A 13,126-nucleotide genomic window follows, 5' to 3' on the forward strand; every position below is an offset into this window, starting at 1 on the left:
ACCTTATCCGAGTGACACCATTTCCCCAAACCGGTAAAAACAACATATGTTTTGTACCTCCAAGGCTCAAATCAACGACGCGCTGTCATCCACGGTGCTGTAGGCCGTTCCGATATTGACTGCCGCGCTAACCAACGCACATGCCATGTCAGCTTACCGTGCTTCAGGCCAATCGCCGACGAAATAGGTTACGTTTCGGATTATTCGCTCCTGGAGTTTCCACCATCTGATTCGAATGACAAGTAGGTCAAAATATCTTTGCCCGACTCGGGGTACGGGACTCGGCCAGACGCCCATCTGTTCACAGTTCAAATCGTGTTTACAATGCATGAGAATGCGAGAGGATCTGCACATGATGGTGAGATCCTTCATTGATCTCGTCAGCCGCTAGTAGACGTCTGTATCCCGAGAACGCCACTAGTTCTCTCTGCATTGACTTGTCCATTGACTCGTTCATTGGGAAGGGGGAAGAGGGGCGGCTTTCTAGCCGATACGTCGATGGAATGCGTACGTCGTCGCAAAAATGTCGGCCCTCAAATCACTTGTATATACTAAGTAACTAAGTATGGCCAAGACATGTCAAAGACCGGGGGGACCCCAGTTCGCAGACCGTACTCGGGTGTCGTACTCGGGTGCCGTAGCCGAGCGATCTCTTTGCCATAGACACACGGGAAATATTAAATAAAATTGCAGAATCAAGATATCAATGCTCGCAGAGTCAAACGCTCGCTCGCTTGCTTAATCTCACAAATTTGACAAGAGTGAATGTACACCTCCTCCCCTATATCGCACAGATGAACCGCCTCCCCCCTCCCCCCGCCCATGGGTATTGTAAATCCTTGTAATGGAGCCGGCCCCCACCCGCCTTAACCGGAACACCTTTCCCCCCCTAATAACCAATGATGGAGGTCGCCTGCTTACCAGGCGGCCTTGGCAAGAAGACCGTTGGGCCACCTTCGCACGGCAAACTTCCTCGCCTCGTCGATAAGAAGAATGCCCATTCCAAATGTCATGGGCAGGAACCAGTACTCGACGGGCACGGGGGCGGTGTCAAGCGTCCTCTGGAACTCGGGGACGTAGAGCCAGAAGATGGCCATCAGGAGGGCGAAGATGATGGCGGGGAAGAGGTACCAGTTCTGCGTGCGCTTGTTGCCGATGGGCGGGTGCTGGAACAGCGACAGGCGGCGGGTGCGCAGGGCCATCAGGTTGAACCACTGCATGACGACGAGGTTGACAAAGTAGATGGAGCTGGCGATGTTGAGCTTCTCCTGGTAATAGTCGCGGTCTATCGACGAGGGCAGGTTGCCGAAGGAGAACCAGATGTCGCTGAAGTTGATGCCGTTGCGCTGGAGGTACCAGTATGACATGGCAAACGACGACAGTGTCTCGAGCATGCCCACGAGGCCGTAGGACTGGACAACCAGCTGCCAGTCAACAAGGCGGTCCTTGCCCGGAACACGGGGCTTGCGGAGGAGCACGTCCGCCTCGGGCGCCTCGTAGGCCATGGCAATGGCGGCGACTGCGTCGGTGAAGAGGCAGATGATGATCATGAGGAAACTGCTGAGGATCTGGGGGATGCCGAAGAGGACGTTGGTCATGACGGGCCAGAACTCGGAGAAACTTCCCGCGGGGAGGAGGTAGGCCACCGTCTTCTTGAGGTTGTCGAACATCATGCGGCCGTAGCGCAGGGCCTCGACGACGCTGGAGAAGGAGTCGAGAAGGACCATGTCGGCGGCCTCGATGGCGATATCGCTTCCCGAGCCGAGGGCAATGCCGACGTCGGCGGCGCGCAGCGAGGGGGCGTCGTTGACGCCGTCGCCGGTCATGCCCACGATCTGGTGGCGGGCCTGGAGCTCGCGGACGATGCGCAGCTTCTGCTCGGGGGTCGTGCGCGCGAAGACGATTTCTTGGTATTGGGTCAACTGGTCCCATTGGTCCTCGTTGAGGGTCATTAGCTCAGGGCCGGAGAGGACGATGGCCTGGCGCGGGGAGGATTCGAGGTCGTCCATGACGGGCTTGATGGACGGGTCGACGGTGGTCATGCGGTGGAGGGCCGAGATGTCGTCTATTTGGGAGCGGGGAACGCTGATGATGTTGCACTCGGCCGCGATGGCCTGGGCCGTTAGGGCAAAGTCACCGGTGACCTGAAAAATGAGTTAGCGCCGAAGACTCCGGTCCGAGTACCTGAGTGGTATATAGTGGTTTACATACCATGAAGATGCGAATACCTGCGCCGCGGAGGGTGTTCATCACCTCGGGGATCTCAGGGCGGGGAGGATCGACGATACCGACCATGCCGACGAGGGTAAGGCCGGACTTGGCCTGGTTGTTGACCTCCATCTCGTAAGAACTGTCCGATGGGTTGCCACGGAGCGCAGACTTTGAGATGGCCTTGCGGGCCAGCAGCAAGACTCTGCGTCCCTGGGATGACCATTCGTCCTTGATCTGCTCAATGGAAGCACGGGTCGCCGGGTCCAAGGCGGTGGTGTAGCCAGAGGGACTAACGTAATTGCTGAGTCTGGGCATGAGGACATCAGGGGCGCCCTTGATGGTCAACAAGCTGCGGAGCATGTCAGTGTACATTCTCGTCGCAAAACTCGCTCGGTCGGTAATAGACTTACACGTCGCCGGGCTGGAAAACCGAAGCAGTATCAGAGGGCAGGGCAAACGACAGTCCGTCCGGATGCGACATGCCAAGGACGCGAATCATGTACTTGTTCTTGCTGTTGAACGCAAGGTCGTACTTTGTCTGCCAGCAGCGGCGCAGCTCGGCAACCTGTCCCAGACTCTCGGAGAAGCGCAAGATGGCCTGGTCCGTAGCATCACCGTGGATGACACGCTCGTGAAGGGGCAGGCGCATGGTGGCGGCATCGAACTGTCCGGCGTTGCAGAGTCCAGCAACGGCACGAAGCTGTTCCAAGGAGTTATTTCTTGGGGAATTATGCTTGTTGAGTGTGAGAGTGTCCCGAGCACCCTCTGCCGTCATCTTCATGGTGCCGATGGCGCATTCGGTAACAATCATCTTGTTCTAGTCCATTGGTCAGTCTGACAATTTCCCAAATTTCCCAGAGGTGAGATTTCAGCTTACCTGAGTCAGGGTGCCGGTTTTGTCGGAGCAAATAACAGACACAGAGCCAAGTGTCTCGACAGTCTTCAGGGACTTGCAGAGAATCTTGTTCTTCCGCATCATGTTTGCGCTGATGGTCATGCTGGCCGTCACAGCGACGGGAAGACCCTCGGGAATGAACGCCACGGCAACCGAAACACAGGATATGATCAAGTTGGGCACGTTGATCCAGTCGGGGTATTTCTTTCTCAGCCACGTTCCCCTACAGATTCTGTTAATGGATCTCCGGCATGGGCAACTCATGTTTTGCAGGACTTACCAGACAATGAGGACGAGCACGATCATCAGGAACATGATGGAGCAGATGATGAGCACAAAGTGCAGCACCTCACGCTCCAATGTGGTCAGCCCCTTCTTCGGCTCGTTTGTCAGCTTGGCGATGCGGCCGAAAATGGTGTTGTCACCGGTGGCCACCACAACACCCGTGCAGGTGCCCGAGACACAGTGAGTGCCCTGAAGACCGATGCACCGGGTCTCGAGGTAGTTGTTGTCAGTCGAGTCAATGGAGGCTGCCAGAGGGACCGATTCTCCTGTTTTTTAATCATTGTCGTCAGCGAGTGCGTCATAAAGAATGAATGTGTCTCTTGATGCAGCGAGTTGAGCGGAACGGGGAACGATGAAAAAAAAAGGGGTCAACCTACCCGTCAAAATGGACCTGTCAAATTTGGCGTCGGAAGAAACCTTGATGAACCGCACATCAGCAGGCAGCTTGTTGCCCGACTTCACGATGAGGATGTCTCCGGGGACGATCTGGTCAGCGACGAGCTCGACCTGGTTCCCGTCACGGATGACCATGCAGTTCTCGGGAAGCATCGTCTTGATCGAGTTCATGACCTTCGAGGCCGACCAGTCCTGCCACATGTTGAAGGCGGCCTGGATGAAGAAGACGGCCAGCAACACGATGGCGAGGGCCAGGTTGGCCACGGCGGGCGGGCTGCCCAGGGGCCGCCAGGCGATGAAGACCAGGACGGAGGCGACGAGCAGGACGGTGCCGAAGCCCTTGAAGAAGTACCCGAGGATGCGTTTCGTGTTGTTCGAGGGAGGGGGCGAGGGGGCGTTCCTGCCGTAGTGGGCTACGCGGCGCTGGATCTGGTCCGGGGAGAGGCCGTCCACGAGGGAGGTCGAGAGGCGCCTGAGGACCTCGTCGACCTTGAGGATGTGCCATTCGAGTTCCGAGAGCTCTGGAGACGCGCGGGTTGGCTTGTCAGCGTCGTGTAAGTCCACCGCGTGCTTTTGTTCACGGCACTCGTGCTCGGGGGCTCTTGCGGTGTGTTTATTTTACGAACCTGTGGCGACGTTTTTGGCCTTTTTGACGGCTTCCGTCTTTTGTTTGTACTCGTCGATCTCGAACGACCTATTCAGAACAGTCCGCCCCGTCAGAACAGAACCGAGAGGATTTCATTTTTCTTTTCTTTTTCAGGACGGGACCACACTTACACGGTGCGGTACTGGATGGGCAGCTCGGTGGCCACATCGATGGAGTTGCGCCTGGAACGGACCGAGTGAATGGACATTGAGGTGTTGGAACGGGTATGATGCAGGGCATGATCAGCGCCCGCGCGGTGAGTTTTCCTGCCGGCCTCCTCGTCGGCGTCCCAACGGATACGATCACCGGCACCGCCTCCATGAGCAGCCGTCGGGCTCTCGGCCTTGGGTTCAGACTCGTCCATGGCTGGTGGTTTTTTTCTTTTCTTTTCTTGCAAAACAGGTGGGCTGCCGCAGAAGTGTCCAAGCAAAGGGGGAGAGGAGGGAGGGTTTCTTTCTCAGGACAACTAAGAGCGACGAGGCCGCGAGGGAGGCCTCACGAGGAGGAGGAGAGAGTGAAAGGAGGTGAGAGGAAGGGAAGTGAGAAGCAAGCGAGCCTGAGAGTAGATCTGCACTGCAACGTTCTGCAAAGCAAGTAGGGTCTTATATACACAACAGCAGCAGAGACAGGGCCACAAGACGAGGACGAGACGAGGTGGGCGCCTGGGAAATGGTGAACCGGCTTAACGACAGATCTATCATGGGTCTTGGCATGTTCCTCTTTGCAAATGTTTACGAGAGACATTACTCTCCCTCCCCCTCCAAAACCGTACGGCACCGCTCAAGGCGGAAATTGCGGCATCGTCCGCATATTCATCACATGGCATGGGCTGGGACGCTTTGCTCGAGTTGGACGGGCTCGGGGATGGTGTCAAGTAACAGAAACAAAGATGTGACGTCTGGGGGAGGGGGGGAAGAGACCAGTTGGGTGCGGCTTTTCCCCTCACGACTCTGGGCAATTTAGTTGATGGATGGGAGGGCGTAGAGGAAAGGAAGAGGAAGGGGTACGGGGGGCGTGTGCAAGTTCAAGTGCAAGCAGTAAGGCAGAGAGAGTCAAGGCATGGTGCAAAACGGCAACAACAACAACAAGGCCACGGGCAGCAAGAATTAGACGAAGCTGGCAGCGATGTGCGAAGAAGGATGGAGGTTGGCTGGCGGTTGTATCTACGGCGCCAACAGGCGGTGGAATGGCACTGCAAGTCCAACGTGCTGAGCATACTGTGAGCAACAAAAGGGTCACTTGCACGAGCGAGGAAGCTAAGCCAGGCCGGGCCCTGCGTGGCAGTCGAGGGAGGAGGGGGGGGGTCCTAGGTTGAGATGAGAAAGCAGGAAAATGCTAAAAAAAAAAAAAAAAAAAATTATCAAAGAGAATCACGGCGTGTCGCAGAAGACAACGTTGCGTTGCGGCCGCAAACAAGGAGGCTCGGCTGGCGGACCTGAAAGGGGCGCGTTTCGTTTAGCACGAGAGAGGAAGAGGGATCGCGGGAGATGAAAATCGCTCATAGCAAAAAAAACGGTCGGCAGCGTTGATGCGAGATTACACGCTGGTGAAGTCTTGAGAGTTGGATATCCAAGTATCTCTTGGCGCGAAGGAGGCTCTCGTGTGACTTTGGAGTGACAACCAATCAAGGTTTTGGCGCATCCTGCCCCGTGCTGCGGCGGCGGCCCTTAGACTAAGCGTCCCCCCCCCCCTGGGCCTGTGTATCCGTACCCGTCTCCTCCCCAACCTGGCTGCTGTTCTAGTGTAATGTAGGGTAGGGGCACGGATTCAAGGCGAAATGTGGGACTTTTGGAGTCGTCGAGTCGAAGCGACTGACGATGGGGATGGGATGGGGGCAGCCAGCCAGCCAGTCAGCCAGTCAGCCAGTCAGTCCCATGTGCATGTATGCGCATGTGTGTTGAAGGTCTTGTCTCCTTTTGTCACCTCCTCCCTCTCTCCCTCTCTCTCCCCTAGCCCAGCCAAGCAAGAGATGTCCCCTAACCCTTCCTTTACCCCCTTCGTCCACACCCCCCTCCCCTCCCTGTCCCGTCCATCTCCCTCTCACTCGCTCGTCTCCAGCCCTGCATCTGGCTTCTTGCATCCATCCTCTCGCCGACCCATCGATCCATCCGTCCATCCAAGCCAGGCTCATCCAATTAGCGTGGTTCAAGCTCCAACCGGGGATGAGGTTAGAGAAACAGAGATGGGTTAGGGGTGGTCGTCCTCGTCGTCTCTGCCGCGGCCGCCTTTGAGGAGGGTGGGTTGGCTCGGCTACTACCACGGCGGCATGCGGCCCTGTCTGTAATGACCGCAAAGAGGGGGGGAGGGATATGAGCAGCGTGAGGGAAAAAAGGCGAACAAAAAACCTACGAATGGGCCCGGCTGGCACTGCCACAATCCGTTTCTCTGTCCAGCCAGTCCCCTTCTCCCCCCTCTGACCTACTACCTAGGTACTACCTCTATGGCCCTTTCAACTCTTCCTCACCACTGGGGGGGACTTGAACGCTGTAATGTGGAGAGGGAGGGGAGGAGTCTCGGTTTGCTGCAAGCAGTTAGCGGGCGCACCCGGGATTCCCACTTGATGGACGGGCTTGCTTTACTGCCTCTGGCAAATCAATCAAGATCCCCCGGCGGTGTCCATCTGCTGCTGGGGCCAGCGAGCTCCCCTAGGAGGCAGACCTGGAAGAAGCAACGCAGAGAGAGAAAGAGAGAGGCGCGAGTCGCATGCCAAATCCAATTACCTACCCACGGCGTCATTACCAATCGGGGAGAGAAAGGGTTTCGATGCCAGCTCGTTTCGTTGCTACGCGCCTTTTTTTCTCACTCTTTTTTTTATGTTTTATTTTTTATTACTCTCTCTCTCTCTCCCTCACCCTTGCTGTGCATCCATCTCTCTTTAGCCTAGCTGCCCTTCAATTTTTATTTTATTTTAAATCCCTCTCTCTCTCTCTCTTGTCTCTCTCACTCTACAAAACCCAGGGTTTTCCTTTGTGCGACTCCACAGCCCCCGGCACCAGTCCCAAAACCTTTACCGGCGGCATCAGCATCTGTTCCAAATCCCCGGCCCAGCCCAGGACAGCCCAGGGCAGGGCAGTGGCGGCGGCGGCGGCGGCCGACACCGCCTTTGCTGTCTGCTGTTGCTCACCGCGATGCTTATTGTTCGCCCAACGTAGTTAGAAGAGTGTGAGAGAGAGATGATGATGGTGATGATGATGCTACAGGAAAGCAGTGTCGTCAACATCAGTCATCCCCACCTCGTCGGCGCTCCAGGCCGCCGCCGAGGGCTTGTAACCGGCCTGCTCCCGCTCACACCCCCCATTTTCCCTTGTGCTCTCTTCTGCATCGAAATGTAGCCGGTACCTCGACACAGTGAATCGCGTACTTGATATTATGCAGTGGCTAGTCGTTCCCGGAGGGAGTAGGCGACGACAAATGTCCCTCTCTCGATTGGCTCCCAAGTCTGTACGTACTCACTTACACTGCCACTTTTTCCCCCCGGCCTCATCGCTCGTTCTGGTATGAGCCATATATTTTGTTGGTTCTAGTCATTCAAAGGAACAAAAAAAAAACGAAGACGAGCGAAAATCATAACCAGGACGGCGGCGTCATGCCAGTACGTCGCCCTCGCCCTCGCCATCGCCCCTCCGCCTCCTCCAAAATCAATCAATCATCAATCAATCCAAATCACCGCAGCCCAGCTGTCGATCCCCGAAGAATCCACAGGCGTAGGCATTGTGGCATTGTGGCATTGTCCAGTCCAGCCCACCCCCCCGGGAGCCTGACAGCCGGCAATCAAGGCCGGTCGGAGCACCAAAAATCCTTTTTAATTGTTTTTTTTTTTGTTCTTTCTTGCTAGGTAGGCCCATCTGGCCCGGCCACATGCGCTGTTAACTCGGTGTCTGATGTTGAAGAGCCCTCCTCATCTTCACAATCCCTCACCCCCCAAAAAAACTCTACTACGTTAATTAGCGCCGATCCCATCACGAGGTTCGGTAGCCTAGTGGGCGGCCTCCAGGCCTACCATGGCCCACCCCGGTTCGTCGTCGCCCGTTCGTCGTCTTTCTCCATGATTTGCCCTGGTTCCTCGCCGCGGCAGACGATGCGGTGCGCGAGCACACACTTCGCGAGCACACACACACACGCATGCCCAGACAAAATACTTGCTACCGGTACCCTTTCTGAAGCTGTTGGCCATGATGCATGGGGCATGGGGGGGGGGAGAGGGGCAGAGAAACCCGGGTAGGGGTCTCAACCACCACACAAAGTGGGAGAGACAAGAGGACCCAGAAAAAGAGACAGAGGCGAGAGAGAGAGAGAGAGAGCACCTCCCCCACTCCAGCTGCTTGCTGGCGCTGCTGCTCGCGTGAGTGAGGGGACGGACCCGACAGGACAGAAGACCCCCCCTACCCCCAGCACCCGGAAAGACACACCAGGAACCCCAAGACGGACGAAGCAGCCTACCTGCCCCGCGACACGCCCACACACCCCACACCCACGCACATGGACATATTTCACCGCACCGCTCCCGCACCACACCGCGCTGCGCTGCGCTACACACCGCGTGTACTCTGCTACAAACAGCGTACATGCGCGCTATACCACGACCCCAGGGCGCAGTCAACGCAGTGGCATTGCATGACAATGCACCCGTACTGGACTCGGGCTGGGGAGGGGGCTAGCCCGGCCTTGGGACTGGATCGACTGCTGGACCTTCCGGTCCTGCGCTGCATCACACACACACTGCTACTTTGGCCACACCGCAGAAAACGCCCGCACCGGCTCCTCTCTCCTTTGATGACTGTTTCGATGACTGAGTAGTAGTAAATTAGCTGGTCTCGGGAGCTGGATGGGGGAGGGGACTGCTGCCGAACACTTTTGCTCCGTGCCACGGGCCACATCTCTAAATCTGGCTGTCGGTCGGCGCTCGCGTACCTACTCTCTCTCTCGCATGGGCATGGCATCCAGTTCCAGACCATCAGCACCAAGCACCGCTACCAGCATCAGCACCCGACGCAGACACACACACCACGCACAACCCGCAACATTCATGTGCCCGCGCAGCCAGCCCATCCACGTCTGCATCCCCCAAACCCATCCGGTTCGTTCTCGACCTCGTCGAGGGGGGAGCAGTAAAAATAACAAAACAAAAGAAAAAAAGTCAAAAACTTTCCCCTTGTATTTTTTTTCTCCGTGGCGCACATGGCGTTCATTTATCCGATCCCAGATGGCTTCAATGCACCGCCGGCCGGCCCAGCTTCCTCCCAAATCTCTCTCTTCAATTTCCTTTACTCCCCACCTTCCCTTCCCGCGGCCGCTGCTGCTGCTGTGTTGTGTTGCTCCCTCTCGTTTTCGTTCTTGTCCATTCAAAAGTCGTTGCCCTCTCGTCTTGGCCCGCCTTCTCGATACACCCGACCTGGATGACGTCGTTGGGTCAAAGGGCCGACTCCGCTGCCGCCGCTGCTGCGCCTCACTCGACTCGACCCCGACTTTCTGTGGTGCTTCGGAGTAAAATTTCGCCCTCCACGACTCGACTCGACTCGACCCGATTCTTACTGTAATAGTGGTGCCTGCCCGCCGCTGCCACCCGCCCATTATCGTTGGCCGCCCGCACGCACCCCCCCTCTCTGTGCGACGCTCACACAGGTGTCTCGAGAGTGCACGCAGCTGCAAATCGCTCATCAACAATGGCCATCGGGTTGCTCACCATTCCAAGGGAAATCCGCGACCTGATTCTCGACGAAGTCGTCTTCCTGGCCGACCGTCGACCTCCTCTCAACCCCTCCGTCAGCCAGGGCCGCAAGAGGCGCGAGTACAAGGGCAAAGGCTTTTTCGATGGCCACGACATTTGGGTCGAGAAGGAAATCCGAGCCCCGCCCTCGGGTTCCCCCAACACCGCCATCCTCCTCGTCAATCGACAGTTGCACCATGAAGCCAAGGCCCTGCTTGCGGCAAGGGGAACGCATTGCCGTCTGGACGTCATGTACGTCAAGGAATGTGGCTTGTGGCCGACTTGGCTCGCCGTGCCAAGAGCGACCCGCCATGCCGACAGCGTCCACGTACAGTTTCGGATTTTCGACCCCCCCGCCGATGTCAACCCGGACTGGAAAAACGAGGAGCAGTTTCGCGGTGGCGATGGCGGCCCTCCCTTCATCGTCTGGAATTTCTACGCCATGCTGTCCGGATACCTGCGATACGGCCCGACCGCCTTTAGCAGTGTCGTCGCCGACCCCGCCAACTTCACCATCAGGAAGCTGGTACTAGACGTTATTGCCCCGCCGCCCGAGGAGAAACACGACCGTCTCGTGCCCGGCGGCGGCCGGCGTTCGCCTGCGCACGACGTGTTTGAAAACTTTACTCGCATGGTCATGGACGCAGAGAAGCGTGAACGGCGCGGGATCGCTTGGCCCCGCCCGCCAGAAAGCAAGGCCAACCTCATACCGGCAGAGAAGCTGGCTTTCTTCATGTGCTGCCAGATTGGCGGTCTCCTTTCCATGTACCGCGATTGGGCCGACTTCGGCGCCGTCCTCTACGAGGGCATTGGCAGCATCCAAATCCGCGTCAACGGCGAGCTGCGGCGAGACTTCGACATGGACGACATGCTCGCCAGGTTACCCATCCAGCCGATCACGGCATGGAACGAGAAAGAACAACAAAAGAGACAGAAGCGCTTCGACGAATGGAAAGCCCAAGCGACAACGACAAGACAAGGTTGGAAAAAATGAGGGAAAGAAAACTTTGGATGATGACATGAAATAAATTTTTGGCTTTGGCCGTACTGGCCGCTGGAGGGTGACCCCTCTTTTGCATTGGGCGGCGATACCACCGGATAGATGGTTTTCTTGGAACGGTTTTCCTTTGGAGCATGGTGCATGGTGCATGGTACAACCGAGGTCGGAGGCGGACCCCGTCTCGGGACGGGGGAAGTTCGGTGCGGAACGGAGGCCGGGAGCCGGTCTAGAGAATGCTCGGCTTGTTCTTTTTGATTCTTCTTTTTTTTTTTACCGAGATAGGCCTTCCACCGCAGTCCGGAGCCTGGCAATATCGGCGTGGCTTGCCTTGCAGCACCCGCCCACAACAATCTGTTTCCACGTTCCACGAGACTCTGCGTTAGCAACCACCTGCGAGAGCTGTGCTTCCCACGACGTGGTGGGGCGACGTGATGGCTCGGGGAGTTCCCATTTCTGAGTGGTGGTGTTGTAGACTTCACCGTTGGTGCCGTCCGGGTAGAGGACCAGGGCCGGGGCCTCGGCGATCGCGCCCTCCGTGATAAGCTCCTGGACGGCAGACTCGTAACTCTTGACCAGAGACTCCAGCTTCCAAACCTTGGTGCAGTTGATGCCGATGCCCCAGGGGCGACTCGATGCGACCTCGGGGCTGAGCATGGCGCTCACGGCCTCCTTGACTGAAGAACCATCCGGCAGGGCCTCGTTCTCTCCCGGGAAGAGGGAGGCGATCCAGAAGGGGATGGGCGTTTCCGTGGCCAGAACGCCGCTCTGGTCGAGGGCCTGCCTCACGGCCTTGATCTCGTCGGCGCGGGGGATGGTCTCGACGGCGACATAGCCGACGGGAGAGGCGAAAGCGCCGGCATCCTTGAAAAGCTTGAGGCGTTCCAGGTGCCAGTCGCGCAGCTTCTCGAGCGAGTCGTGCTCGGCGTCATAGGCGCCACTGTACTCCTGGCCAGGAATCATGCAAGCCCCATAGGGGCCGATGCTGAGTGCCGTCTTGCTACCGTGCTCGCGGCCGGCCTCATGGGCGATGCGGACAGCGTCCCGAATAAAGTTGCCAATGGCGGCTTGGTCAATGCCGTTGGGGAACTGGGCCGTGCGAGTGTTGGCGAAGCCATGGATGGACAGCTGGTAGGTGGCAGTGAGAATGATGTCGACCGCCACGTCGCCAAAATCCTTTTGGCAGGCGAGCAGCGTGTCCTGGCCGTCGACAAGGAGATGGGTCGACCAGAGAGGCGTGGTGGATGACTCGAACTTGACGCCGTACTTGTCCTCCAACGAGGTACCGAGGCCTCCGTCGAGGATAAGGACCCTGGATTGCTCAGCAGTGGCGCCCATGGTTAATTTTTTTTTTAAAGTTCCGTGTCAAGGTTAAGAAAGGTCCGGAAGAGGTGAGGTGCGTGAGATTCGGGCCAGTACCAGATTTGGCAGACCAAGCATGCCAATCCAGGTCGAGACGAGATTGAGCAGGTGGGAATAAATGAGTCTGGGGAGGGAGACAAGACCGATAATGGCAGCAGGCGTTGTTGGTCTTGGGGGAAACTCTTGGGTCTTGGGGGTCTTGGGGTCTTGGGTCCCTGGCGGGGGGGGGGGAGAAGCGAGACAGATGCATAGGGGGGGTCCACCCTGGAGGAAAAATTTGGGAAAGCATTACGACGACTTCCTGCTGACTAACACGGTTTTTCGCAGCTGCCAAGAACAACCGGCAGCGGCTTCCGTTTGTCTGCATCAATGCACCTTCCTTCTTTCCAGCCCTTGATCAGGCAGCCAATGGAGCCAAGACGAGTGAGATATCGGTACGTCACGGGTCTGGACCGACGGCTCCCTCTGGCATGCAGCATCTGCGGGTGGAGGAAGGGACGGACCGTTTGCCCTCTCACGAAAGGGCCCGTCGCAGTGCTGGCGGTGGCAGAATCGTGTCTCGCATGCTCCAGAACCTCGCCCAAGCGCGCTTGCCGATGCCAAGACGGGTGAGTGATGGGCCTGTTC

At 57.4% G+C, this 13,126-nt stretch overlaps 3 protein-coding genes across 3 annotated transcripts; 1 reads left to right on the forward strand and 2 right to left on the reverse strand.

The window, feature by feature from the left end:
- Nucleotides 1-917: 917 nt before the first annotated feature.
- On the reverse strand, nt 918-4,797 carry EsH8_VI_000050 (cation-translocating P-type ATPase; the record flags this gene model as incomplete). Its single annotated transcript, XM_083271303.1, has 8 exons — nt 918-2,144; nt 2,212-2,560; nt 2,670-3,028; nt 3,089-3,329; nt 3,387-3,657; nt 3,769-4,308; nt 4,414-4,481; nt 4,565-4,797. 8 exons carry the CDS (start codon nt 4,795-4,797, stop codon nt 918-920), a joined length of 3,288 nt encoding a protein of 1,095 aa, XP_083126477.1.
- A 5,299-nt stretch (nt 4,798-10,096) lies between these two features.
- On the forward strand, nt 10,097-11,134 carry EsH8_VI_000051 (uncharacterized protein; the record flags this gene model as incomplete). The annotated part of the gene is made up of 1 exon (XM_083271304.1): nt 10,097-11,134. One exon carries the CDS (start codon nt 10,097-10,099, stop codon nt 11,132-11,134), a length of 1,038 nt encoding a protein of 345 aa, XP_083126478.1.
- A 276-nt stretch (nt 11,135-11,410) lies between these two features.
- EsH8_VI_000052 (Homocysteine S-methyltransferase) lies at nt 11,411-12,475 on the reverse strand (the record flags this gene model as incomplete). The annotated part of the gene is made up of 1 exon (XM_083271305.1): nt 11,411-12,475. The coding sequence occupies one exon, from the start codon at nt 12,473-12,475 to the stop codon at nt 11,411-11,413; it is 1,065 nt and encodes a 354-aa protein (XP_083126479.1).
- Nucleotides 12,476-13,126: the final 651 nt, after the last annotated feature.

Source organism: Colletotrichum jinshuiense, chromosome 6 (genome assembly GCF_051148585.1).
Source record: "Colletotrichum jinshuiense chromosome 6, complete sequence".
NCBI lineage: Eukaryota > Fungi > Ascomycota > Sordariomycetes > Glomerellales > Glomerellaceae > Colletotrichum > Colletotrichum jinshuiense.